The following is a 27888-nucleotide window of genomic DNA, read 5'->3' on the forward strand; positions in this document are numbered from 1 at the left end:
GATTTGTGCAGGACGGTCAAAGCAACAAAGTGGAGGAAAGAAAGCAAACTGTGAAGAGGACGCAGTTAGCTTCATATTGGTGCTCTTCCTCCACCACGTTGGTGTTCTTCGTTGGCCATGTTTGTGCTCTTCCTCTGCCATGTTGGTGCTCTTCCTCTGCCATGCTGGTGCTCTGTTATTTTTGGTGACAGCACGAGGAATGTGCAAGACCAATTATCTCTGTTGAGGAAAGATAAAGGCATACCAGGAAGTTCTAATTATTTGCCCTATTTCAATGTCACTCTCATTTTTCATAGTTTTGGGAAGTGGTTTTCTCTCTTTAATGGTTGCTACAATTTCATTACTTAGCACTCTGATATTTATGTTTGTGATTTTTGGGATTCATGTGAATATTCATGTGGGAAAGGTTCCTGATTCTTGACACACAGCTGGATTTTTTGTATGAACAGCTGTGGAAGACGTTCTTTGCCTTGGCTACTAGGAAACTCTGAACTTAGTCTGTTCCCCCCTGCCTTTTAAATAAACATTATTTTTAGAAAGGTTTTAGGTTCAAACAAAATTGAACAGAAAATATAGACAGTTCCTATATATTTCTCCTTCCTTCCCCTGCCTCCCCATTATCAATATCCCCCATAGATTGGTACATTGATTGCAGTTGGTGAACCACATTGACACATCGTCGTCCTGTGAAATCCGTAGTTTACATTAGTGTTCATTCTTGATGTTGTGCCTTCTGTGGGTTTTGACAGTTGAATAATACTGTATATTCCCCATTGTAGTCTCTCACTGGGTAGCTTCATCATCCTAAAAGTCCTGTGTGCTCTGCCTGGAATTTTTTGAAAAATATTTCAAGTCATTTAAATGATTTACTATATCATAAGAAGTAAGCAATAGCAGTGATATAGACATAATGAGAGCAGCATATTAATTCAGTTTACTTGAATTCAGTTTACCCAAAGAGCTAACTAACGGAGTGTTCCAATGATTTTACCATTTGTGAGTGAAATGGTGAGGGTGAGGTTTTGTTTCTGAAGTCCCCACAACCTTGGGCTGGGGAAATCCTTTTGCATTTTCATCTCTCTGTCTTTTTGTTTTTAAGAGACAGAGTCTAACTCTGTCACCCAGGCTGTGTGATCACAGCTCACTGCTGCCGTGACCTCCTGGGCTCAAGTGATCCTCCTGCCTCAGCTTCCTGAGTAACTAGGACCACAGGCGCGCCCCCTCATGCCCTGCTAACATTTTCATCTCATGACTTGAATACATACTTGAAAATTGCCCCTCTATTTGTCAGAGCCTGTAGCATCTTTTACATGTAATCTAGTGTTATATTTAATTACCTTTCATTTTCCAGGATTTTTTTTTTCTTTTCCATCTTGATGGTAGTTTTAAGAAAATATTTAATTTTTGTCTCAGACATAATTGGCTCCATTTGAGCAATCAGAGACATCTTTGATAACACACGGAAGTCGCTCCTCTTTTCAACAGCAGACCTACAGATTCTCTGGTTATTAGATTACAAGATGGATTATGTCAGAAGTGCCTACGAATGTGTAGTTGTATTTCTTAAAGATGAAATCTAGACCATAGACTGACAGTTTTTACCTTCTTTTGATTAAAATTTTTGGAATTTAAAAATTTGGAATATTTTTCAGTTTTCATTGGGTTGACAGTCCATGAAGGTCCAGGTACTAATGGATGGAGAGGCTGATGGGCATGGGCTCAGCTGACACCACTGTGGCGTTTCACTGTTTCTTACATGCTCACTTACGCTTGCTTGGTGGGGTCTAGAGTTAGGTTGGGCCCCCCAGCTCCTGGAGTTCTCCATGAATTACAGAAGCCCAGGTTATTCACTGGGGCAAAGCGGGCAGCTGGGACATAGTTCCTTGTTTCTGGAGCCCCCACCTGTGTAGTGTTGGCTGAGACACTACATTTGGTCACTGGAGTTTGGATCCCTGGCTGTGCGGCCACCAGGGACTTCTGTCCCCTGATATCTGCTGACCACATGGACACCCCCTGTGGTCCCTGGTTCCTCCTGTCGGAACTGGTCTCTGGTTCCTTCCTTTCCTGTCTTGTGTCCCTGGCACCCACTGATATCGGGGCTTCTGAAAGCCCACCTGGGGCCAAGTTCTAGCCTTGTCGTTTTGCTCGTGAATTCTCTGGAGTGTGGCTTCTTCTTGCTGCTCTGCTCTGACTAGCACATGGGGTGTCCCCCCTCACTTTGGGGTTGCAAAGAACCTGTGTGAACCTGCATGAACCTACACAAACCTGTGTGAACCTATGTGAACCTCTGTGAACGTGTGTGAAACTGTGTGAATCTGCGTGAACCCGTGTGAACTTTTATAAACCTAAACCTATGTGAACCTGTGTGAACCTGTGTGACCCTGTGTGAACCTGTGTGAACTTGTGTGAACCTTTCTGAATCTGTGCGAACCTCTGTGAACATGCGTGAACCTGTGTGAACCTGCACGAACCTGTGTGAACCTGCGTGAACCTGCGTCAGCCTTTCTGAACCTGCATGAACCTGTGTGAACCTGTGTGAACCTGCGTGAACCTTTGTGAACCTTTCTGGAACCTGTGTGAACCTGTGTGAACCTCTGAACATGTGTGAACCTGTGTGAACCTGCGTGAACCTGTGTGAACCTCTGTGAACCTGTGTGAACCTGCGTGAACCTCTGTGAACATGTGTGAACCTGTGTGAACCTACGTGAACCTGTGTGAACCCGTGTGAACATGCATGAACCTGTGTGAACCTGCCTGAACCTGTGTGAACCTTTCTGAACCAGTGTGAACCTGCGTGAACCTGCATGAACCTGTGTGAACCTGTTTGAACCTGTGTGAACCTGCACGAACCTGTGTGAAGTGCTTCAGAGATACCCATAGGCGTTTGTTTTCCTCTGTGGGAAGATTTCAGGCCTGCAGCTGTTAATGTTGGGTTTCCAGGTTCTTTGAATTCTCTGCCCTTTCTGGTGTCACAGTTGCTCAGCAGTTGCTGGTTTGCCTGGCTCCATTGCATGTCCTGAGTGGGGATGTCGTGTTCATGCCTTGGTCCCAAGCTCTGAGCACTGAGCCTTTGTGGTCTTTGTGCTCCCTCCAGAGGGGCCAGCTTTCCTAGATGTGCTCAGTTGGTGTGTGTCTGTACATTGCAAGTAAGAATCTGGCTGGGCGCAGTGGCTCACACCTGTAATCCCAGCAATGTGGGAGGCTGAGGTGGGTGGATCACATGAGGTTGGGTGTTTGAGACCAGCCTGGCCAACATGGTAAAACCCTGTCTCTACGAAAAATAAAACAATTATCTAGGCATGGTGCATGCCTGTAGTCCCAACTACTCAGGAGGCTAGGGAGAAGAGTTGCTTGAACCTGGGAGGCCGAGGTTGCAGTGAGCTAAAATTGTGTCACCGTACTCCAGCCTGGGGAACAGGGCGAGACTGTGTGTCTCACACACACACACACACACACACACAAAGGCTGATGCAGTGGCTCCCACTTCTAATCCCAGAACTTTGGGAGGCTGAGGCAGGCTGATAACGAGGTTAGGAGTTCGGGACCAGCCTGGCCAGCATGGTGAAACCCTGTCTCTACTAAACATACAAAAAAGTTAATTGAGCGTGGTGGCAGGTGCCGGTAATCCCAGCTACTCAGGAGGGAGGCAGGAGAATTGCTTGAACTGTTGCAATGAGCCAAGATCATGCCAGGGTGACAGGGCGAGACTCTGTCTCAAAAAAAAAAAACCGTAAAGACCTGATCATTCTGTGTGGAATTTCCAGTTTCCTACTAGAAACTCTTCTCTGAGACATTTCATTATGTAAATTCACTATTCACTATGTAAATTTTTGGCACAAAAAGTAAATATCTTAATGCAGTGGTTCTCAATCCTAACTGAATATGAGAAAAATCTTGCAAGCTTTCAGTAAAAATTCTTGGTCAGATGCTGCGGTTCATGCCTGTAATCCTAGCACTTTGGGAGGCTGAGGCAGGCAGATTGCTTGAGCCCAGGCATTCAAGACCAGCCTGACAACATGGTGAAAGCTTGTCTCTACTAAAAATTACAAAAGTTAGCTGGGTGCTTGGTGGCACTCACCTGTGGTCCCAGCTACTTGAGAGGCTGAGGTGGGATGATCACCTGAGCCCAGGGCGGTCCAGACTGCAAGTAAGCCATGATCGTGCTATTGTACTCCAGCCTGGGCTACAGTCAGATCCTATCCCCTGCAACCCCACTCCCTAAAAGAAAATATTGTTGCACAGGCCACACTCCTGTCCAGTTAAACCAGAATCTCTGCTTTAACCAAAATCACTTGTTTGTCACTATGGGCCACTCAGTGACTGGCAGTTTGCTGCCACCAGACCACCTGCCCCCCGTCCCCCCGCCCCGCCCCGCTTATCGCGTGGTGGTGTTCAGCACATCTGGGGAATTTTTTTAAATAGGATTTGCTTCTAACTTATTCATTGTGTCGTCCAACCAGATGTTCTCTTTGTTACTAAGAAAGGATGCTCGGTTGGGCGCAGGGGCTCACACCTGTAATCCCAGCACTTTGGGAGGCCAAAGTGGGCGGATTGCTTGAGTCCAGCAGTTTGAGACCAGCCTGGGCAATATGGTGAAACCCCATCTCTACCAAAAAAAAAAAACACACACACACACACAGAGATTAGCCAGTCATGGTGGCTCATGCTTGGGGTGGTCAAGGCAGGAGGACTGCCTGAACTTGGGAGGTTGAGGTTGCTGTGATCTGTGATCGTACCACTGCACTCCAACCTAGGTGACAGAGCGAGACACTGTCTCAAAAAAAAAAAAAAAAAAGAAGGGATAGAAGGGATGCTTCCCACATCTAAGAAGGTTGATCAACATTTTGGTAATCGTATTCTACCTGTTCGTATGCAACTTCAGTTTCCACATGCAAATTTAGTTTCGAGACTTTCTTCAGAATGACTTCTGCATGTCTGTGTCAACAGAGTTCAGTGCCTCAAAATGAGAAAAGTGTTCATGGACCTTTAAGGCGACAGTTCTTAGTCTTTGGTTGAAAATAATGGGTCACATTTCTGTTTTTTAACCTTTTTATAATGTAACCTTTTCTATCTTTTTCTAAAAGATAGGAAATTGTAAAAATAATGGAAATTTTATGGAAAAGTGTGGTTAAATAAATTATCCATAGTTTTACATAGCCGGGGTAGTACCTGATGTTTATTCTGATATGTTTGTTTCCAAATTTTTTTTTTCTGTGTGTGGCATATGATTTTTAAATACAATATCACATCCTACCATGTGTTCGTTTATTTACTAATGGATTTTCAATGTCTTTTTAGTCCCTTTTTTGCCATCTTAACCATTTTTAGGTGTGCAGTTCAGTAGTAAGTGTGTTTGCATTGCATATACTTTTATCTTTCTAACAAACCTAGCATTATCTTATGAACATGCCATTTTATTAAGTGTTATTCAAAAATTCGGCTTCTCAGTGTCTGCAGCCTGTAGCCCTGTGATTGCAGCAGGCCTTTGCTTTGGGCTCTGAGGGTATCTCAGCCTTGCAGTGTAGTAGCTACGCAGTGAGCATCCTGGGGCTTGAAGCATCCCACCCGTGCCTGTTTGCAGGGCAGCCTCTGCAGCGGAGTTGCTGACTCGCAGGGTGTGGGGGTCCATTTGCCACGAGCAAGTTGTCCTGATGCAGCCCCACCAGCGGGACTGAGCCTGCAAGACGTTTCTCACCTCCCGCCTTCTGCTCTCCTGCCTTTGCTGGCCCTGTGCCTCCATCACTCTTGTCCTGACACCACTGCCTCCTTCCTTCTCCTGCCCTCTGAATTCCAGCATCACGCGGTGCCGTCTGTCTACCCGGCCTCTGCCTCACAGAGCTGTACTGACTTCAGCTGGACTCTGTCTTTTCACCATCCTCTTACCTGAATGTAGAGACCCTGGGCTGGCTGTTTGGGGGAGTTTTCCCCCCAAGACCTTTATTTCCTCCTTTGGTGTCAGAGACATCTTGTCCAAACTGCAGGGAGCACTCCCTCCGCATGGGGCTGTGTGCGGGAGAGCAGGCAGGAGAGTCCCTGGGAAGCGCCATGAGCAGTGATGACTGGTGACGTCAGGGCCTTCTCCTCGAGGCTCAGGATGGGTGCGGGAAGCGCCGTGAGCAGTGATGACTGGTGACGTCCAGGCCTTCTCCTTGAGGCTCAGGATGGGTGCGGGACTCGGGCTGTTTTCCACCTGTGGGTGCTCAGGCTCTGCTTGCGTTTCCTGCTTGTTTGCTGCCTTCCTGCACATGGTCCTGTGTTCCAGGGCTGGGCACTGGCGATGTGGCAAGGGAGTCCCATGGTCAGCTGGTGAGATGAGTCCCATGGCAGAGAGGGGCTCTGCAGGCACCCAGCAAGGCCACCCAGGACCAGCTGGCATGTGAAGGCTGGCCTGCCCGGGTCAGACCACCTTGGTTCTGGCTCATAGTGGGCTGCTGCCCAAATGAGTTCATGAAGGATGCTGAACTGGTGGTGTCAGGCGTCTTGGAAAAAGGTAAAAAGGTGGGTGCTGCTGTCAGTTGCATGTGGGTCAGTCACCGCCAAGAGTGGTGGAAGCTGGTGAAGTCTTCCCCCAGGCCAGATGAGGGCCCGTGTCCAGACCGTGCATCTTCTGAGCAGCTGTCATTTGATGTTCCAAGGTATTTGGGATTCTTTGACCTATATCTGCAAACACAGCTGTGGGCTCTTAGCTCTTTGAGTCCCCTTGGTTCAGTGGAGTGTGGGTGTCGTCCCTTAGGACACAATACTGAGGCCCGTGGGCTCCACCAGGCCAAGCAGGGGATGAGAATCCCTCCCCGTTTTTGGAGGGTGGTGATGGTAGAAAGGAAAAATCTCAGTGTATGATTACTCGTGTACTGGACAAAGTATATTTAGACTCATCCTCTTACCTGAACATAGAGACCCTGGGCTACAGAGACCTGGGGAAGGCTCTTGTGCAAAGAAAATAAACAAGGCATCTTCCTCTCTTTTCTTAAGTCCGGTGTGGCGGTGGAGCAATAGCAGAGACAGGGAAAGTGACCAGGGCCATCTGGGGTTATTCTTGGATTTTATTGTTCTGTCATGACCAAGGGCAAAAGGAATTGTTTGAAAGGTAGACAGTGTGTCTGGGTTTACTCCTGAATGTAATCAGGGGATGTCTTTTTAACACAAGAACATTGCAAAGGATATTAGCCTTTCTTGTGATGTTAGCAAGCCTGGACCTCCCAGGGGGATGTGTTTGTGAAGGCAGTTTAATAGTATTGAAAGAGTTTGAGTCTTGGAGACTTTCTAGCAGTAGACTTTGAGCATGCTTGTTCATGCCTGTCTTTGAGCCTCGGTTTCTCGTCAGTATGGTAGGTGACTCTGAGGATTTGCCTTGAAGTGTCCTCTTGTAAGAGCATCGACAGATACCAGCATGTGGTGGGTGCTTGGGAAATGGTAGCTACTTGTTTGCTTAATTGTTTGGGGGAATGCACTAACGTGAGGCTTCAGAACAGTGCTGGCCAGCATGGTAACCACTGGTCACATGTGACTAGTTAAATTTAAATTAAATGAATGAAGTAAAAGTAAGTTTTCAGTTCTTCCATCATGCTTTCTACATTTTTATTTTTTTCTTTTGTTTTGTGGCAGGGTCTCTGTCATTCAGGCTGGAGGGCAGTGGTGTGAATTCTGCTCACTGCAACCTCCACCTCCTGGGCCCAAGCAAGTCTCCCATCTCAGCCTCCTGAGTAGCTGGGACGACGGGTGCACACCACCATGCCTGGAGAATTTTTGTATTTTTTGTAGAGATAGGGGGTTTGTCATGTTGCCCAGGCTGGTCTCGAACTCCTGGGCTCAAGCAATCTGCTCACCTTGGTCTCCCAAAGTGCTGGGATTACAGATGTGAGCCACTGCGCCCGGCCTGTGCTTTCACATTTTTGTTACTCATTGTTATGGAACATTTCCCATCATCACAGAAATTTCTATTGGACAGGGCAGCTCTAGGGTGACAGTTGGATAATAGGCAAAGGAAATTATTAAATGGAACTCTGCCATTTGAGCCCCACTTCCATTTGGGCCAGCGTTTTCTGATAACTTAATTTGTCTTTCAAGCATGGAAATAATTTAGACTTGACGATGAGAAAACAGCTTTTGCTGTTGTTTGCTAGAAGATATTCTGATGTTCCTTTGTTTGTTTGTTTGTTTGTGTTCTGTGATTATAGCATTTAAGCCAAAACAATCTCTGTTCTCTTTTTGTCTCCAGTGATGGATGTAACAGATATAATAAATGGAAAAGTAGACGACGAAGATAAGCAGCATTTCATTCCCTTTCAGCCGTAAGTATGGAGCAATTCAAGTACTTAGCCCAGATATAATGTGGAAAACATAGGCTTGTAATAGTTATCTTTGTGATTAAATAGATAAACCTAAGTAAGAATTGATTATTTTATAATTATGAAAAACCTCTTTAGTCACTGCTGTAGTACATGGAATTTTTTTGTAGTCGTAAGAATCCTGGGTCAAAGTTTGTTTATGGTCCTGGAAGTAGAAGATTTTACTTGCCTTATCATGTAGAAGGCACAGAATTACAACTCTTCTCTGAGCTTGAACGTTTCTTTACATAATTGATTTATTCTAGTAGCTATTTGTAGTTTCAAAGCACAATACTTTCAAATTCATCATAGAAGGTTGCTGTGTTTAAAATAGAAAACCAAACAAAATTATGATGAATTATTTTAAAGCGGGAAATAATGCTTTAAAGCATAGAATCATGCTGCTGATTTTTGTTTCTCGGTTTTTGCTTAGAGTGGAGCATATCTGTGCTCATTTTTCGGCTTTCTCTAGGCTTTCTCTAGCTCTGACTTCAAGTCTTTAAAGAGGCACGGAAGCTGAGAAAAAGCTCTTGGAGGAGATTCATTAAATTGATTATCTGATTTGTGGGTAGAACTCAGGGAACTGGTGGAAAGAATTGGCATTTATTTCCCTCGTGTGGAAGCAAGAGTGTACCCAGATGATGGTCGTTGGCCACTTAAGGGCACTCCTACTCCTCACAGAGGAGGAGAGCAAAAGGAATCCAAATGGTTGAGGTTAACTGTAAGAGACGGCTGCCTCCTGGGTGTGGGGTTGGGGGGCGATGTTAGGGGAGAATGTGTGGTAAGGGCGGCCCCCTGCCATAGTGCTCTGCAGTTTTACTTTTCCCTCATTTTTCTTCTTAATCGATTTCAGACTTGAAACACATTTTTAGATTTTAGAAATGTTACTGTTTTCAGCTGTTGGCTGAAGGGTTTCGGAGGCGGGTAGTAATTGGGTGGCTGAAGGAGTCCTGTCCTTGGGGGTCCGGAGATGTGAGGTTGGCTTCCCTCTGCCCCATGCATCCTTGGTGATGGACCACTGCACTCAACCCCACCCGACTCCTCTGGGACTTGAGTGCCACTGGCTAAGACAGGAGGAGTATGACTTTCTTTGCAGGCAGGCGATCTGGTCAGGTGGCACCCTAAAGCTTTTTGTACAGCTCAGTAGGAGATTTTGCTGTCTTCTTGTCATAAGAATAACAGCAAACCCTGCGTTATTGAACTGTGAGTCAGGGTTAAGTTATATGTATCTCACCATGCACCACTAGAGGCAGAGGTCTCTTTGTGGCTTAAATGCTTTAGGTTTACTCTCCTGTCCAGTGTGGTAACCATTAGCTCCATGTGGCTATTTAAAATACTTAAAATGAGCTGGGCACAGTGGCTCACGCCTGTAATCCCAGCACTTTGGGAGGTTGAGGCAGGAGGATCACCTGAGGATCAGGAGTTCGAGACCAGCCTGGCCAACATGGTGAAACCCCATAACTACTAAAAATACAAAAATTAGTCGGGCATGGTGGCGGGTGCCTGTAATCCCAGCTACTTGGGAGACTGAGGCAGGAGAATCGCTTGAACCCGGGAGGCAGAGGTTGCAATGAGCCGAGATCACGCCACTGCACTGCAGCCTGGGTGACAGAGGGAGATTCCATCTCAAAAATAATAATAATAATTAGAATGAAGTAGCATTAAACATTGAGTTCTTCGGTCACATTGGTCCTGTTTCAAGTGTTCAGCAGGAGAGGAGGCCAGCGGCACCGTCCTGGGCCATACGTACACAGCACGTCTCCACCACTGCAGAAAGCTCTGCTGGATAATGTTGTTTTGTCGTCCCACTCAGTGAGGAGAGTTTATAAAAGGAACGCAGTGCTGCAGAATCTGGAAGTTTCCTTAGCAAACAAGGGGAACAGTATTGTGGAACATGGGCTGATATTGAGGTCATAAATAAAATACACCTTTGTAAAATTATAATATTAAATTGCCTCATTCTCTCATGAGAAATAATGCAGCCCCCTACTGTTTTGAATGCTGTATTATATATTAGACCTCAGAGGTTCTTGATGCCCATATGTACCACTAAGTTGGAATTACCTGTTGCCTGCTAGTGTCCTCTGTGAAAAGTCAAAAAAAAAAAAAAAAAAGAAAAAAAAAAAGGAAAGAAAAATCCCAAAACAAACCAACCCAACTTGAGGGATTGTTTGAAAAGTTAGGGAGGTTATTAGTTTTAGATTCACTGATTTTCACAGCACATGTTATGAGTTGTCTGAGATTGCCTGTGCTTTGCTGCCATCTTTTTCTATCTTGTAGTGGAATGTCCACTTGGAAAATATATTATTCCATGTGTACCTCTTATGTAATTTGTGACTCCGTGCTCCATTAAAGGAAGACTAATAGATGAATATTTGCAGTGTTAGAAACAAAAGAACAGCATGATTTTTAATAGCAAAATAAGCAATGAAACCAGTTCTTTGGGAAATGTCATGCTAATGAAACCGTTTTTTGCTCCATTAAAACTGATTTATTATCTCACAGGGTTGGTTTTAGGGAAGGAAGCACATTGCACATCTCCCTTCCTCCCTGTCTTTTTTAACTTGGTGAAGTAAATGACAACAGTCTTCAGTTCCCTTGAGTCTTGTGGCTCCAGTGATGGATAGCACTGTCCTTGTTCCCAGGATTGATTTTAAACATTATGGCTATGCTGTCTATTTTCTTGCTCATTTCATAGCGCACTTCGCTGTGCTACGTGGTATTTCTATTTGGGCATATGCTACCTGTTTTTAGCTAGTCTCTCGTACAGCACAGCATCTGTAACAGGCACCTGATTCACGGGCCCTGAAAATATGGGTGGTCTGTGTTCATAATGGTGCCACACATGGGAATAGGTCGTGGTGTTCTCCAAACACAGTGCCATTCTTCTCACATGTGGTCATTTTAGGGTCTGTTGTGTACATAGTCCAAGAGAGTAGAGTAGAAAGCCTTTGCAAGCAGTTAGGTTCCAGGGATTTTTTTTTTTTTAATCTCGATTTTGCGTTTCCCTTTAGATCACCTGCCCCTTGACCTATGCTATGTTCAGAATTATTGAAATTGGAGGAATGGCCATAAACATTCATTGGGATTAAATGCCTTTCAAACATGTAGCTTTCAGACAAGCTCCTTTTTTTAAACACAAGCGTCTGATGGAGACGCAGTGGAGGCCTGGTGCACGTTTATTTCCTGGGGAGAGGGTTGCCCTCGTTTGCTCTATTCCCTCTCATGGTTCAGCATTTTCCTGATCAATGCTTTTCCCTGTTTCTCTTGTCACCTCTCCCATCCTTTGTCGTGCGTTGACTCATGATGCCTCCCTCTCACACTCGGTGACGATGATCTCTTATGTTCCCTTGTTACCGTGACCCATGGGTCTCTGTGCCCCTTTGTCTCCTGTGGTCTTGGTCGTCCCGTGCCCTCCAGGCTCGCGTTGGACGACGCCATTCGACACAAGCCGCTGAACATGTCATCCCGTTTTTCACCCAGGGTGGCAGGGGAGAATGACTTCCTTCAGACTGTTATAAACAAAGTCATCGCTGCCAAAGAAGTCAACCACAAGGGGCAGGGTACGTATTTTCCTATTTTGTTTCCATCAGTGTGTTTGCATGCGTGTGGGACAGTGCTGTTTGGGTTGCGTTTTAGTTTGATGTTGATCATGATGGCGGTGATGATGGTGGCGGTGACAGTGGTCATGGTGGAGAATGTGTGTGACAGTCGCCCCCATGTACAGTGCATGACGGTTTTCTGTCCCATCACCTTTGTGAACATTGCCGAGAGCCCACTCCTGGATGGAGAGTGGGGTCGGATTAGATGTTTAGAGGAACGTGCAGGCGGTAGGTGTAACTCCCCTCTGCCCATGTTGTGTGCTAATCACTGCCTGTTCTGGGGCTCCCCTGCTGGTCTCCCTAAGAAGGTGACTTCATTTGTGCAGACTTGCTCCCCTGAGTTCTGTCATTTAAGTGATTTCTCCTCCCCTACACCCCGCCTCACACTCACCGTTTTAAATCCTGCACTGACACGTTCCCGAGCAGCTGACCTGCTGCTGGCAGAAGGAATGAATCAATCACCGCGGGCTGGTGACAGTTGGCACTTGGCTGGCCAGGAGGGCTGCCAGGAAACAACTGTGACTGAGGCCCCGCCTCCAGCCCAAGGGGAAGTCACCTTCAGAACTTGACCGTCTCACTCCCTGATCCGTGTAGACTGCCCGTAAACGCAGTAGAGCTTAGGCGAACAGACCTGCTTCATCGTCCAGCTACCTTATGTCACTAGACTTTTAAAAAACAATTACCTTGATTCATTTCCCACTGTTCTAAAGGAGAATGTGAATTGAGCCTGAAGAGTGTTATAAAGAATGAGCCTTCCTAGGGCTCTGCAGGGACCTCCAGCTTTCTTCTGGCGGGAACTACCCCCGTCTCTGGCAAACAGTAGCAGGACAAAAACCCCAACCCAGAACATTAATGAGATGTGGCCTCTGCAGACAGAGCAATTTTCAGCTGACCCAGGACCCATCTTCTCCTGAATTAACAGCCCTCCCAATTTGCTCTTTAATTGAAAACCACAGAGAGGTCCAATTAGGGCTGTTTAGATTGGAGTCACTCTCTGGCTGGGGACACCATGCAAAGGTTGCCAGCCGATCCTTCAGTGCTTCGAGCTGGGGCTGCCCTGGGATCTCCAGTTTCTTTTGCAGTCATCAGAGTTTTGATAAACTTTTATTAGAGTCCTTCAGGGAGAGTGGAGTTTGGTGTCAGGCCAGCAGGAAATCGCTGGGAAAGAGGACCCGAAGCCTGCCTCTGCCAGGCTCACTGGTGTGTGGCCAAGATCTTTGAAGCCGGAGAACCTTGGGCGGATGCCCGGGGGGTCCAGTTCCTTCAGCTTCTGGGAGGAGTGGGCATTTCCAAGTCACAGTGAGAACCGCGGGACAAGAACAGTGATGGGGATCACAGGTGACTTCCTGAATCAGAATGGCCTTAGGCAACATGACTAGTGCTTGTTTACCTTGAACGTGAATTTTCTCCAGGGTCCACTGGTGGGTGGAGTTCAGGTCAGAGGTGAGCAATGTGGCCAGCGAGAGCAGCCGCACAGATCGGCCGCCGGGACTGCAGGGCGCTGCCCACTGGGGCTTATTTTATCACCAGCAGCCCAGGCTTAACCTGATCCTTGCTTGTCTGTCAAGTGACTGTTAGCGGTCCCAGGAGCGGAAGGGACATGCAGGAGAGACTCATCTTCAGAGAGAGCCGCTGGATGTTTTCACCCCTCCGTCCACACACGCCTCCTGTCTCTTGAGTTTACCACTTGGCCTTGGCCGATTTTTGGTTTATGCCAACATGTTTCCTCTTTACAATAGACAAAATCCTGAATATTTAATCCAAATTATTCTGAACCTAGAGGTGTGGGACATTTTATGTGGACACTGAGTTCGTGAAGACACCAGACATCTGGTTCTATTGTTTGAGATAGAATGTATGCTAATCCTCTTTGTTTTTAGTTATTCTGGGTAAGCAAATGTCAACGCCAAATGCACTTTTTTTCTCCTGTGAGAAAGCATTCAAAACACAGGGTAATCAGGAACATTTAATTTCCATTTTTAAAGTGTGTTGCAATAAATTTAATGGTGTCACTAATGCATTCGTTTATGTATTAAGATATTTGAGCAGGCTGGCATTTCTGAGAAAGGGTTTGAAATGCAGGATTTCTAATATTAAATGTTAGATGTTCCATCCTCATGTCTTAACCTTTGACCTCTGTGAATGACCTCACCACATCCTGCAATCCTTCAAAGAGCATCTTTCTATTAGATTTATTTTGTGGACATTCATTCTCCAGGGAGGCTTTTGGACTCAGACTCCTGAGATTTGGGAAACTCTTAGCTGCATCCTGGTGTCCAGGGAAGACCAGCTCCCCGTCAGCCACGGTGCCAATTCCTCAGGCTCTTCTGTCAGGGTCTGGGCTTTGGTTTGCTCTCCTGGAGGCTAGGGCCAGGGGTTAGGCTGAGGAAGTGCCTGGCCCTTTGCAGATCTGTCTGCTTACCTATTCTGCAGGTCTGGAGCTGCTGTTAGCTCAGGGTGCTTTTGTGTGAATTAGAAAAAGGGGCCTCATCGGCCAGGCGTGGTGGCTCACGCCTGTAATCCCAGCACTTTGGGAGGCCAAGGCAGGCGGATCACGAGGTCAGGAGATCGAGACCATCCTGGCTAACACGGTGAAACCCCATCTCTACTAAAAATACAAAAAAATTAGCCAGGCGTGGTGGTAGGCACCTGTAGTCCCAGCTACTCAGGAGGCTGAGGCAGGAGAATGGCGTGAACCCGGGAGGCAGAGCTTGTAGTGAGCCGAGATGGTGCCACTGCACTCCAGCCTGAGCAACAGAGCGAGACTCTGTCTCAAAAAAAAAAAAAAAGAAAAAGAAAGAAAGAAAGAAAAAGGGGCCTCATCAACTGGGTGAGTAGGGAGATAGTGCCAGGGCCTGTGGCTTGGTGAGCGAGTAGAGGCAGGATTTAGCTCCCACTTGCCTTTTGTGGTCAGTTGTCTAGTGAAATGCACATTCTGGGCAGTGGTACATGTGCTCCTGTCTGGGTACCATCCCTCATACCTCTTTGGGGACCACTTTCTATTGGTGGTTCTTCCTTCCTTCACACTCTCCCTCACACGATCTGGAATTTCATGTCTTAAAAAGAAAGGAAAAAGAAAAAAATATATTAAACAAAAAGGAAAGAAAAGAAACACCAAGAAACAGTCCTACCCTGAGTAATGCATCTGTCTCTGTGTACGTGGACTTTCTGGTCTTCCTCTCTCATTCATCTTTGCCCTTCTGTGTCCCAGCATCGGCCCTCTCCCTGAGTGTCCCCGCCCCCGCCTCCCGCCAGGAGCCCTGTGGCTGCATGGGCATCCTCCCGTCCCAGTTTCCTGTTTCCCCTGTTATCTCTGACATCTCTGTCCCCTTGTGAGCTCTCAAAGTGGGCCCTTCTGCCTCTCTTCGGGACTTTTCTTTCCTTCCCCACTATGGGTGCTTGCCCTTCAGGCAGCTCTGCCTGGAGCGGGTCTTTCTGTGCCAAGGAATGGTACCCCCGGGGCTTGCTAGTGGTTGTGCCTGCAAGGGGCACCGTCTCTGTAAGCTTCGCCTCCTCCTACCCCAAATCCCTGTGCTTCTGCTGGTTTGACTTCCACGCTGGTCTCCTTTCCCACCCTCCACAGTGGCATTCACATCCTGGCAGCCAGCTGGGTTCATGCGGTGGCCGCCCTGCTGCCATTCCATCCCCACGGTGCTCTGTACTTCTGCCTACCGGTTCCCTGTTAGCCACAGGGTGTCAGGTCAGAGCCTGACTCTTGTTCCTGAGCCCCCCTCTAGATGCCCCCCATCCTTCGGATAGACCACAGTCTCTGCCACCCCAGCCTCCCCACTGTCTTCTCATAGCATCTGGGGGCTCCACCTCCCTGGGATGGGGACAGGTCTGCAGTTCTCTTGCTTCCTGCAGGTCTTAGCCCCGACGACCCTTGCTCTGTGACCCTTGAGACTGTGGTCCCAAGATGCCTTGCAGTGTGCTCAGGACTTCTCCCATGAGAACTTTGCAGTTGCATATTTCTCTAAGAGACCGTGCAGTTAGCGTCTGACCGTTGGCAATGGAAGCTAAACCCCTGGCAGGGGAGGTTGTGAGGGTCTGCCCTATATCTGCAGTAGGTGCAGTGCTCTGTATTTGCATAACACATAGTAGGTGCTCAGTAGCTACTTTTGAATAAATTAGAGGGACTCACTAGATAGCAAGAGGAAAGAGGGTTTCACCAGCTGGCAAAGAGCAAAACATCATCAGCGACTTTTGACTTCTCAGCTCCAAGTAATGTAAATCTGTGCAAAGGAGAACACCGTTTCCAGGATAGCAGATATAGGAGTGGGCAGCCAGAGGACAGGGTGTGAGGTGTGGGACTGAATCAAGAAGAGCTGCTCCCGTCAGGAGCATCAGGAGCAGCCTGAGGTGCCAGCACTGCTGACAGGCTGTCAGTTACCTCCCAGTGCTGCCCTGTTACCTCCCAGTGCTGCCCAGTAGGCAGGCTGCTGGAGGACAGGCCTGCGACTGTCTCAGTTCCCTCCACCCAGGGCAGGGCGCTGAGCTGAGGGTGATGGAGGGCGGGTCCTGCTCTCGAGGCATCTGGACAGGGGACAGCTGCACGCACACACAGAGACAGATACAGACACATGCACACACACAGATACACCACACGCGCGTGCACACACACACATACACACACAGATACATCACAAACACAGATACACATACACAGATACACCACACACACACACACACAGATACACGACAAACACAGGTACACACAGATACACCACACACATACACACATAGATACATCACAAACACAGATACACCACACACACACATGCACAGATACATCACAAACACAAATACACATGCACATATACACCACACACACACACATGCACAGATACATCACAAACACAGATACACATATACAGATACACCACACACACACATGCAGAGATACATCACACAGATACACATACACAGATACACCACACACACACACAGATACACGACAAACACAGATACATATACACAGATACACCACACACACACACACACACACACACACACACAGATACACCACACACACACACAGAGATACATCACGCACGCAGATACACCACACACACAGATACACGACAAACACAGATACATATACACAGATACACCACACACACACACACACAGAGATACATCACACACACAGATACACCACACACACACATGCACAGATACATCACAAACACAGATCCACATACACAGATACACCACACACACACACAGATACACAACAAACACAGATACACATACACAGATACACCACACACACACAAACACAGATACACCACACACACACACACGCAGAGATACATCACAAACACAGATACACATACACAGATACACCACACACACACACACAGATACACGACAAACACAGATACACATACACAGATACACCACACACACACACTCACACACAAACACAGATACACCCCCCACACACACAGATACATCACACAGATATACATACACAGATACACCACACACACACACATCACAAACACAGATACACATACACAGATACACCACACACACACACACAGATACATCAAACACACACACACAATCACAAACACAGATACACATAAACAGATACACCACACACACACACACACACAGATACACAACAAACACAGATACACATACACAGATACAGCACACACACACACACACACATACACACGCACGCACAGTCACAGGCATGCATGCATACCCATGCTAGTAGCAGCAGTGAGGACAGAGGCTTTGATGTTCTGAGGGGCAGATGAGGCCCTACCGAGCTGAGTGGGGGGAAGCAAGCAGGCGGCCCCGCCGAGGCCTCAGGGATAGAGGGCCCCCATGTGCCAGCCCCTTCCCGTGGGGGGAAAAATGCCGTCACAGAAGATAGCTCAGGCCGACCCCTGCCTGCCCCTGCCTTTGACTTGTTGGAAGTGTCTGTCTTGTTTCCTCGTACTGTTGCCTCCTGTTTGATTGCTACTCAGTATTTATATAAACCACAGTTCATCAGCCTTGCAGGGAGGAAGAGCCCGCACACACGCCCTTACACTTAGACCCCACCAGGTTCACTACGCTCTCCCCAGGACACCCCTGGCGTCTAGGTTTAGAGGCTTTGAAAGTCTTCATTTTTCTCTTGGAGAAAAGAGCCGAGAGCAGCTGGAGCTTTGTTCTCTTTTGCTGTGTCGCTGTGGCACAGAGGGCCTGGGTTCCACGGGCTGCATCTGTCCTGGCTCAGGAGGGCTGTCCTGCTGTTGGCCCTGCAGCCTGGTGCTCCTCTGCTTGCCCAGGTTGTGTGATGCTGCTTAGCTATTTGCAACTTTGATGGGTTTTCAAAACTGTGAATTCACCTCCAGAAGCCTCCCCTGCCTTTGTCTTTCCTGGGAGATTAGAAAATGACAGACCTCTCAGCCCCCTCCCGGGAAAAGGTGGCCTACTGATTTATCTTAAATGTCTACCCGCTCAAAAGAGGCATTGGTCCTTGGCAGTGCCCAGCAGCACAGCGGGTGCACAACAGCTGCTGATGTGCGTTCAACTGCCTGTGAGTCACCCTAGGGCAGGGCTGGCATCCCAGCTCGTTGGATGCATGGAGTCCCCATGAAGGGCACCTTTTTTGCCTTGCCCCTCTCTTTCTCATATAACCATGTTTTTTCTCGAGATGTTGAATTATGAATTAAAAGTCTCTTGTTCATTGAAATTGGTTTCGTGAAAACTTCTGAAAATGCATAGGATAAAATGTGACTTAACAGCATCCATTGTTTTTCCAGGTTTGTGGGTAACATTGAAATTACTTCCTGGAGATATCCATCAGATCCGAAAAGAGTTTCCGCATTTAGTGGACAGGACCACAGCTGTGGCCCGAAAAACAGGGTTTCCGGAGATAATCATGCCTGGTAAGAACTGGCTCATCCAGGGCTTCTGAGCATGGCATGGGGGTAGCCGGCCATGGAGAATGGCGTGTGGGCCGCATCATGTATGAGCTCTGGCAAGGAAAGGGCTCAGCTCCTGGCAGGTGACCCTGTAAGCCCCAGCATGCTTATAGATCATGGGGCTGTGACCGGAGTGGTAGAATATGCTCCCTGGCCCCCTGTACCCCTGGACGGATCAGCTCTCCCCAACTGCAAGGGTTGTGTGACGGGGATGTGGGCACCCAGTGAATGTCTGGATAGACATCAGGTCGAAAGAAGGAAAGGGGTCAGAAAGGGAACTGCCCGATGTGAAGCCCACCTAAGCACAAATGTCAGGGTTGGATGGTTGCTGAATGGAAATGTCTGTGCCTGCTCACCTGGTGTACGTTATACTGGCATTGCTCCATGAATTCTAAGTCATGAATTCTAAACTGACCAAACCAATAACAGGATTTCCATGGTAACTCATATTTACATAATACATTGCAGTTTCCAAATAGTGTTAATAATAATCTGATTTGATCATCGAGAGATCTTTGGAAGCATATTGATTTGTATCCTTTATATCCGTGTGATACTTTTTGGTTTGCAAGTAATGCTTACGTGGCTTGGCCGGGCGTAGTGGCTCATGCCTGTAATCCTAGCACTTTGGGAGGCTGAGGCGGGGGGATCACTTGAGCTCAGGAGTTCAAGACCAGACTGGGGAACATGGTGAAACCCTGTCTCGACAAAAAAATAAAAATATTAGCTGGGCATGGTGGTGTGTGCCTGTCATTCCAGCTACTTAGGGGGCTGAGGTGGGAGAATCACTTGAACCTGGGTGGTAGAAGTTGCCATGAGCACAGATCATGCCACCGCACTCCAGCCTGGGTGACAGAGTGAGACCCTGTCTCAAAACAAAACTTAACTTGAACCACGTGAGGCTCTTGGAGGCCCACAAATTGGTGTTGAGTTAATTCCTATCCAGATTAAACTGTAGCCTAAAGTCGCTCAGCTGATGAGCCGTGGAAACGAGGACAAACTACCCCACGTTCAACGTGACCTCCTTATATAGGCCTCTGCTATATAGCTAGGAGAGTGGTGGCTATTCAGGGTGCGTGCTGTAGGAGTTATTGCTTTGCTTACTTTAGCACAACTTCAAGACTCGTTCTTTCTACTCTTTTTGTCTTTCAGGGCTGTTGTGGGTCATTGAATAGTGGTTCTGGTAAATCCATATGAAAGACATCTAAATTGGTTAGGCTAGATACTAGCTAGGCTTACCTGTACAGGAAGAAAAGCATGACGTTTAGTCAATTCTGAAGCTATTGCTTGTGTGTGTCAAGTGTATATGCAGCTAATTAATTTAGGTTTATTAATGGGAGTGGACTAATTTGTATACCTATTATTTGTATTTGCGTTTGAGATGCAGATTTATAAATTAGCATGAAGCAGTTGGCAATATGCATTTATCTTGGCGTCCTTAGGATGTCCTGATGTTCAGAGGGAAACTCAGAAGCTTCCAGTTCATGCCAATAGTGTTTCCCTTATGATGAATAGACTTAAAAACTAAGTCTAGGCCCGGAGTAGTACCAGGTGAGCGCCTGTAGTACCAGGTACTAGTGAGACTGTGGTGGGAGGATCCCTGGAGCACAGGAGGTCAAAGCCACAGTAAGCCATGATCACAACCACTGCACTTCAGCTTGAGTGACAGAGAGAGACCCTGTCTCAAAAAAAAAAAGTAAGTCTAAACTTGTAGATCATCTCATGATAGATTCATAGGGAAGCGATTTAGTTGACCATTGTTCTGGCAGTTTCCATGTGCTAAGTCCCTGAGTATGTATCCCATAGGTAGGGATTCTAGCTAAGGTGGGTCACCTGTGTTCTCTGATGGCTGGGTAATCACTGACCAGGCTGTGGGCACCAGAGAGAAAGAGTGTGGGCGGTTATCAGTCTGTCTGCCTGCCTTTAGCCTGCAGAACCTGTGTATCGCCCGGTTTTGTCACTGTTTGCAGGGATGTGCATCTTCTTTGGACAGCGGAGAGCCTGTCCTGTCACCCAGCGGCCTGCTCTGCTACTTTCTCATGGCTCACTGGACTCCTGGAGTCCTTCTGAAGGATCCAGGCAGGCGATACCAAGTTTTCCTTTGAGCTGGGAAGGTAGCAGGAGTCCACTATGTCTGCTTCTAGTTCCTTCTTCCCCAGAATATTCTGTAACCTGGGGAGGCATTTGATGAGGGTCTATGGTGATTGCCCATCTGTGGGGTTTGCCTGCTGTAAATGAGGTCTTACTTCTGAGCTGGCCCTGGAGTAACGCACTCGAGGTGTACTTGGGAGTGAGGCTGTGGGAGTTTCACCCTGTCACCCAGGCTGGAGTGCAAGTAGCATGATCTCAGCTCACTGCAACCTCTGCCTCCTGGTTTCAAGCAGTTCTCCTGCCTCAGCCTCCAGATTAGCTGGGATTACAGGCACACACTACCATGCCTGGCTAATTTTTTTATTTTAGTAGAGACGGGGCTTCACTGTGTTGCCCAGGCTGATCTCGAACTCCTGAGCTCAGGCAATCCACCTGCCTCAGCCTCCCAAAGTGCTGGGATTATAGGCATGAGCCACTGCACCCGGCCTTGAAGTTCCCTTTTGATGATGGTGTTTGCGCCTTGATAGAATTTTTAGGCTGAGAGACCATGTAGTTTATGCCTTCCCTATCAGTGAGGCTGTTTAGTAGTGCTGGTCTTGGAGGCTAACTTGTCCAAGGTCACACAGCTAATGAGCAGTAAGTCTTGGCTGGGTGGCCTTGCGCCTGCCCCTCGCCCTGTGCTCCATGCTTCTTAACTTCTCTTGCGGTCAGTATCAGCGAGCGGCAGCCGTGCCTCCTTCCGTACAACTACTGTGGCTGTGGCAGCAGCCCACTGGGAGTATTATGATAATGACTTTTAAATGAAAGCTTAATTTAATAGTTGGATACATTAAAAGCCAAAATAGAGCAGTTTAAAAGAAAACAACAACAACAACAAGAGCAAAAACAAGAAAGCAAGGGATCCTTGGTCTTCAGCCAGAGCGGGCATTTGCTGCACTTGACGGAACCGCTCTTGGCTCCGTGGGAGAGCAGGTGGTCAGGGCGTGGGAGGTCGCCAGGCAGGCAGCAGAGGAGCAGTGGCTGGGAACGAGGCTTCCTCTAAATCATGTTGCTAATGAAGCTTGTGAAGTTCTCCCAGTCGGGCCATTACCAGGGGCTTCCCATGTTCTCAGTAGGAAGAAGAGTCTTGAGCTCATTTCTTGTGTTTCCCCCCCGCCGCCCCATAATTAAAAGCCCATCTCACTTTAAAATGGACAGGTCTGTTTTGTTCTTCTCTCTGTGGTCCCCATTCGGGATCCTGACAGCCGCCTGCCAGAAGGGAAGAGCCTTGCAGGAAGTTTCTCCCTAGACCCATGTTTCCTCCCTGATCCTAGGCTGGTGATCCTCATTCTTTTTTCTTTCTTTCTTTCTTTTTTCTTTTTTTTTTTTTGAGACGGAGTTTTGCCCTGTTGCCGAGGCTGTAGTGCAATGATCTCGGTTCACTGCAACTTCTGCCTCCCGGGTTCAGGCGATGTTTCTGCCTCAGCCTCCTGAGTAGCTGGGATGACAGGACCGCACCACCACCCCCAGTAGCTAATTTTTGTATTTTTAGTAGAGATGAGGGTTCACCATGTTGGCCAGGCTGGTCTTGAACTCCTGACCTCAAGTGATCCACCCACCTTGGCCTCCCAAAGGGTTGAGATTACAGGCGTGAGCCCCCGCGCCTGGCCAGTCCTCATTTGATTAACTCTTGGAGTTGTGCTCTTAAGAAGAATGCATAGGAGGCAACCTCGCCAGTTATCTGGGAGTGCCAGTGGATACTGCGATATTCCTTCGCTACCAAGGACTCAGACAGCCGTAGCCAGCTGTCTAACAAGGGACAGTGGTGTGGGCTGCCGTGGGCGGTGGATGCCGTCAACAGTATTGGAACCCCTCTGGTTGCTGGCTGCCCCCAGAGGGGTAGAGTGTCCTCTGCCCAGATGAGAACCAAGCAAATCATTAGAAGCTTTGAGATTTTTCCTCTTTCTAGCAAGTTTTATGATGATGAAAATTGCTCTTGTCATGTATTTAAATGGTAAGACTGTTATGTAGAAAACATTTCATAATCATCTGATATGTATTTGTAATAGTTTATGAGGATAGGTAGACAGTCTTGCAAAATTCACAATTATGCTGTGAATAATGAATTGGTTTTTAAATGTATGATTTCTCCCCCCTCAGGTGATGTTCGAAATGATATCTATGTAACATTAGTTCAAGGAGATTTTGATAAAGGAAGCAAAACAACAGCAAAGAACGTGGAGGTCACGGTGTCTGTGTATGATGAAGATGGGAAACGATTAGAGGTATTTATTGTGGTGAGGGCTCATCTGTAGTGTTTCAGTTTTACTTGCCAGTGCTCACCTTGGCTCTGCTACAGCATAGAAGTTGTCATAGGTGGGGCTTTGGAATTCCATTTCTTGGGATTGGCGTTGGTTCTTGCTTCCCTTTCTTCAGCTTGCCATGCAGGACCTGGGGTCCTCTGATCTTGGCAGCTGGCCTATCTCAGGAGGTCCCTGTGGTCTTTTTTTTTTTGAGACCGAGTCTTGCTCTGTTGCCCAGGCTGTAGCGCTATAGGTGTGTGCCAACATGCTGGGCTAATTTTTATATTTTTTAGTAGAGTTGGGGTTTCACCATGTCGACCTCAAGTAATCTGCCTGCCTCAGCCTCCCAAGGTGCTGGGATTACAGGTGTAAGCCACTGCGCCCGGCTGGGTCCCTGTGGTCTTGACCACTTTCGCCCAGCCTTATCATGGAGTCTCATTTGCTATCATAAACCCAAGGCCCAGAGGTCTAGCAGTCACACTAGAAGTACAGATACCATCATTACCATTTGAGAGATGAAGAAATGAAGGCCCTAAGAAATCAGTTAAATTGCTCAGGGTCAGAGAGCTAGCGAGAGGTAGAACTGAGCACCTGCCCATGACAGCTCTGACTTCGTGCTCTACCTACCAGTGGTCATGAACATCTGCTTCCGTGGCCACAGCAGCCTGCAGGGTCCACCTGGGAGATACTTAGAAGCTGTTGCCTCCTCTGATGACCAGAGGTCAAACCAGAGCTGCTGTCCCTGTGAGGTGCCTGTTTGCACCAGGGCTGGAGGACTGGGCTTTTCTGGGCCCATGGGGTTGTGCTTAAAGCCCAGTGTCGCCGAGAGAAGCATGATATCTTTCTCTCTGGGTGAACCCTGTCCAGCATCACTGCCTGCCTTGTCTCCCTGGAGACATAGGTGCTGCCCTTGCCACTGGTCTTGCCGGTTGGAGTGAAGCAAACAGTGTTCATGGCTGGAGGAAGGAGAGGGGAGGGTTCCCACCTTTTAGTCTACAGTCCCTCACCCTAGACCGATGGGATGGATCAGGCAACTTCCTGCAGATCCTAATGTTGAAGTTATTAGGATTGAGGGTCTGGGGGGATGGAGGTCTGTGTCATCCCCATATGTCATAACTGTCAAGATCTTTAATGTGTGAGAACAAGGGTTGGAGCTGGCCGCTGGCTTCGGGTGGATCTGTGCTTCCCTTGCTGGGAACACTTTCATTTGTGGTGGGGTGTGTTGGTGCTCTTGGAGCGTACCTGTCCTCCCACGTATATGTATATGGTGTCCAGCTCTATGAGGTCTTACGTGAGCTCTTTATGTCTTCTTTTAAAGCATGTGATTTTCCCGGGAGCTGGTGATGAAGCGATTTCAGAGTACAAATCTGTGATTTACTACCAAGTGAAGCAGCCACGCTGGTTTGAGACTGTTAAGGTATTACTTACATGGTCATTTTATCACATGGCACTGATGATGAAATGCTCATTTGTAACCCAAGGAAACATCCTAACATCCTCCTCAGCCCGGGAGCTGCTCTAGGCAGGCAGAGTGTCTCCCAACAAAGTCATTCAAGGTTGCTAAGGAACCGCACTGGCGTTTCTTAGAATACATTTACTCTCGTCTCCTTTTGGACGTAAAAATAGGACTTTAATGGAGACGAATGACAGAGTCTTTTTAAGATAGCTATTGTCTTTCTCTTCGCGGTACTGTTTTATGTGTGGCATGCTGTCTTTACACCAAACAAAAAAACTGAGCTGCCAGCCTGTGGAGGTCATTGCTGGGGAGTCGGGTCCTGTTCTGTAGCACTGACGTGGTACATTTTCTTAATGCGGCGTGCTCACATCTCCGCCAGGGAGTAAACGCTGTCCCGCCCCCAAGAGCTTGAATATTTGAAAACCAGGCCAGGGACTGGCTCTGGAATACAGATGTTTGATGTGAGAATTAGGGACAATGTTTGCTTAGAGGCAGCACGTATTATGTCTTTTTTCTTTGAGTGTAATGTGTCAACAGGAAAGCTTTCTTGGTGCAGCTGTGGGCAGGTCACCACAGCTGTGGAAGGAGTGTAGACCCTTCCAGGTTGGGGCTAAGAAGATAAACGGCAACTTTTTTTTTTTTTTTTTTTCTGAGATGGAGTCTCGCTCTGTCACCCAGGCTGGAGTGCAGTGGCGCAATCTCGGCTCACTGCAACCTCCACTTCCTGGGTTCAAGTGATTCTCTTGCCTCAGCTTCCTGAGTATCTGGGATTACAGCCATGTACCATGGCACCTGGCTTATTTTTTTGGTATTTTTAGTAGGGATGGGGTTTCACCCTGTTGGCCAGACTGGTCTCGAACTCCTGAACTCAAGTGATCCACCCTCCTCAGCCTCCCAAAGTGCTGGAATTACAGGCGTGAGTCACCACGCCTGGTCAAAAAACGGCAACTTTTAGAAATAGAATCTTGGCCAGATGCAGTGGCTCACACCTGTAATCCCAGCACTTTGGGAGGCTGAGGTGGGCAGATCACCTGAGGTCAGGAGTTCGAGGCCAGACTGACCAACATGGAAAAACCCCTTGTCTACTAAATATGCAAAATTAGCCGGGTGTGGTGGCGCATGCCTGTAATCCCAGCTACTTGAGAGGCTGAGGCAGGAGAATTGCTTGAACCCAGGAGGTAGAGGTTGTGGTGAGCTGAGATCATGCCATTGCACTCCAGCCTGGACAACAAGAGTGAAACTCTGTATCAAAAAAAAAAAAAAGAAAGAAAGAAAACAAAAAAGAATCTTGACAGTAATGATTAGAGCATTCAGAAAAAAAAATCCAACTGTGTCACAGAGTCGGCTTGGCAACTGTTACAATGTGATCTCGTTTAAATTTTGCAAAGGCATTTTGCCTTTGGAAAAATCATGTGGGGACTAGATGTACAGTATTTTCACCACCGCAGTGTAGCAATGTTTACAGTTGTACCTGATAGCTCCATTTGAATAAAGCTGTTATGCTGGACGATATTGTTCACAGTGCTTAAACTTCTTTCTTAATTCTTGAAGGTGGCCATTCCCATAGAGGATGTTAACCGCAGTCACCTTCGGTTTACCTTCCGCCACAGGTCATCACAGGACTGTGAGTAGTCAAGCACTTTCTTCCCCCAAGGATTTTTAAGGGAGAACTGAGGGAAAGCGTGAGAGGCCACTCTCAATTGTTCTGGAACTTGCTATCATAACACAATAAGGCTCACTTCCCACCTTATTCTTCTCTCTTTTTCTTGAGCAGATCTCAGGAGATCTTAATTTCTTTCTCCAGTTCCTCCTACCCAGTGTTGCTGGTCCCCTTCTTTCTTTTGCTTTCCGGTCTTCTGTGTTGACTTGTCATTCATCCATGTCATCCATCAGAAAAGTTACCAAGCTGTAACAAATACCTCTCAAACATGGGCTCTTAAGGCCCCCTGTCTAGAAACTGGAAATCTTGAATCCTTTTTGTCTTTTTTGGTGGCCCTTGCTGTCTGGAGCTCAGGGATGGCTTTTCTCCTAGACATTTCTCTGATACTGACCATGATGCCAAGACTTTAGGAGGAAAGAACTGCTATAGGAATCACTCTCATTCAAAAAGAATTTATAATTGATGACTGAAGTTTGTTCCATCACATTTTGTTAAATTAATTGTCAACTAAAGCTGTAGCCCTGTGCTAGACTTTAAGGAAAATATGATTCCTGTCTTTCAGGGTGTGTGTTTCTTTGGCATTGGGAACTGAGACATATTAATATTTGGTACAATAAGTAGCAAAGAGAGTTGACTACAGGCTTGTGTGCCGTAGGCAGTTAAAGGAAAAGAGTGGTGTGGAGGGCAGACCCCCCTTTGTCACTGATGAGTCCGTTGGGGTCGCACTGTGCAGTGGGCAGTTTCGGGTTCTGTGTACTCTGGAAGGAGCTTAAGGGCGAGCCTCTTCTGTGGCTTCGTTTGAGGATAAGAACACCTTCCTGGCTGGGCATGGTGGCTCACACCTGTAATCCCAGCACTTTGGGAGGCCAAGGTGGAAGATTGCTTGAGCCCTGGAGTTTGAGACCAGCTTGGGCAACACAGTGAGGCCCCATCTTTACTGAAAAACCAAAACAGTTATCCTGGTGTGACGGTGTGTACCTGTAGTCTCAGCTGCTCAGGAGGCTGAGGCAGGAGGATTGCTTGAACCCGAGAAGCGGAGGTTGCAGTGAGCTGTGATTGCACCACTGCACTTCAGCCTGGGGAACAGAGTGAGACCCTGTCTCAAAAAAAAAAAAAAAAAAAAAACAAGAACGAAAACAAGAAAATCTTCCTCCTAGGGTATTCTTGAAGGTCAGGCAAGGTGGAGGCTGGCCCCCTTCCGGCATGGTGCCTGCTATGGGTAGGGGCTCCATGGTGGTTGCTGCTGCTGGGAGAATGTGTTCATTCACCTGACTGTTTCTGGGGCCTGGCCTGCCCTGGGCCCTCCACGTGGGGTGAGTGTGCCTGGACAGGGGTGCTGCAGGGGAGCAGCCTGGAGAGCAAATGCGTGAACACGGTCATGATGTTATGGTGCAGACCACCTTGTGGGACCATCGAGAAGCTTGGGCCTGCTGCTGTTCAGGGGAGTTGGGGAGGCCTGGTGTGTGGAGTCTGCAGAGCTGGGGTGCGGGCCCACGACTGTCAACGGCAGGTGTGTGTGTGGTGGGGCGTGGTCTGGAATGTGG

At 47.6% G+C, this 27888-nt stretch overlaps 1 protein-coding gene across 3 annotated transcripts in view; it reads left to right on the forward strand.

Annotated features, from left to right (window-relative positions):
* The window catches only part of DOCK1 (dedicator of cytokinesis 1), a 545325-nt gene that overhangs the window by 92280 nt on the left and 425157 nt on the right, over nt 1-27888 (forward strand). For 2 of the 3 annotated variants that reach the window (XM_038009711.2, XM_007964409.3), the window contains exons 11-16: nt 8219-8291; nt 11748-11890; nt 18694-18819; nt 23086-23210; nt 24547-24645; nt 26236-26308. In XM_038009711.2, coding sequence (XP_037865639.1) covers nt 8219-8291; nt 11748-11890; nt 18694-18819; nt 23086-23210; nt 24547-24645; nt 26236-26308 — 639 coding nt within the window. The remainder of the gene's footprint in view (nt 1-8218; nt 8292-11747; nt 11891-18693; nt 18820-23085; nt 23211-24546; nt 24646-26235; nt 26309-27888) is intronic. The other variant, XM_007964410.3, reaches the window with a different exon arrangement.

This window comes from Chlorocebus sabaeus, chromosome 9 (assembly GCF_047675955.1).
Source record: "Chlorocebus sabaeus isolate Y175 chromosome 9, mChlSab1.0.hap1, whole genome shotgun sequence".
NCBI lineage: Eukaryota > Metazoa > Chordata > Mammalia > Primates > Cercopithecidae > Chlorocebus > Chlorocebus sabaeus.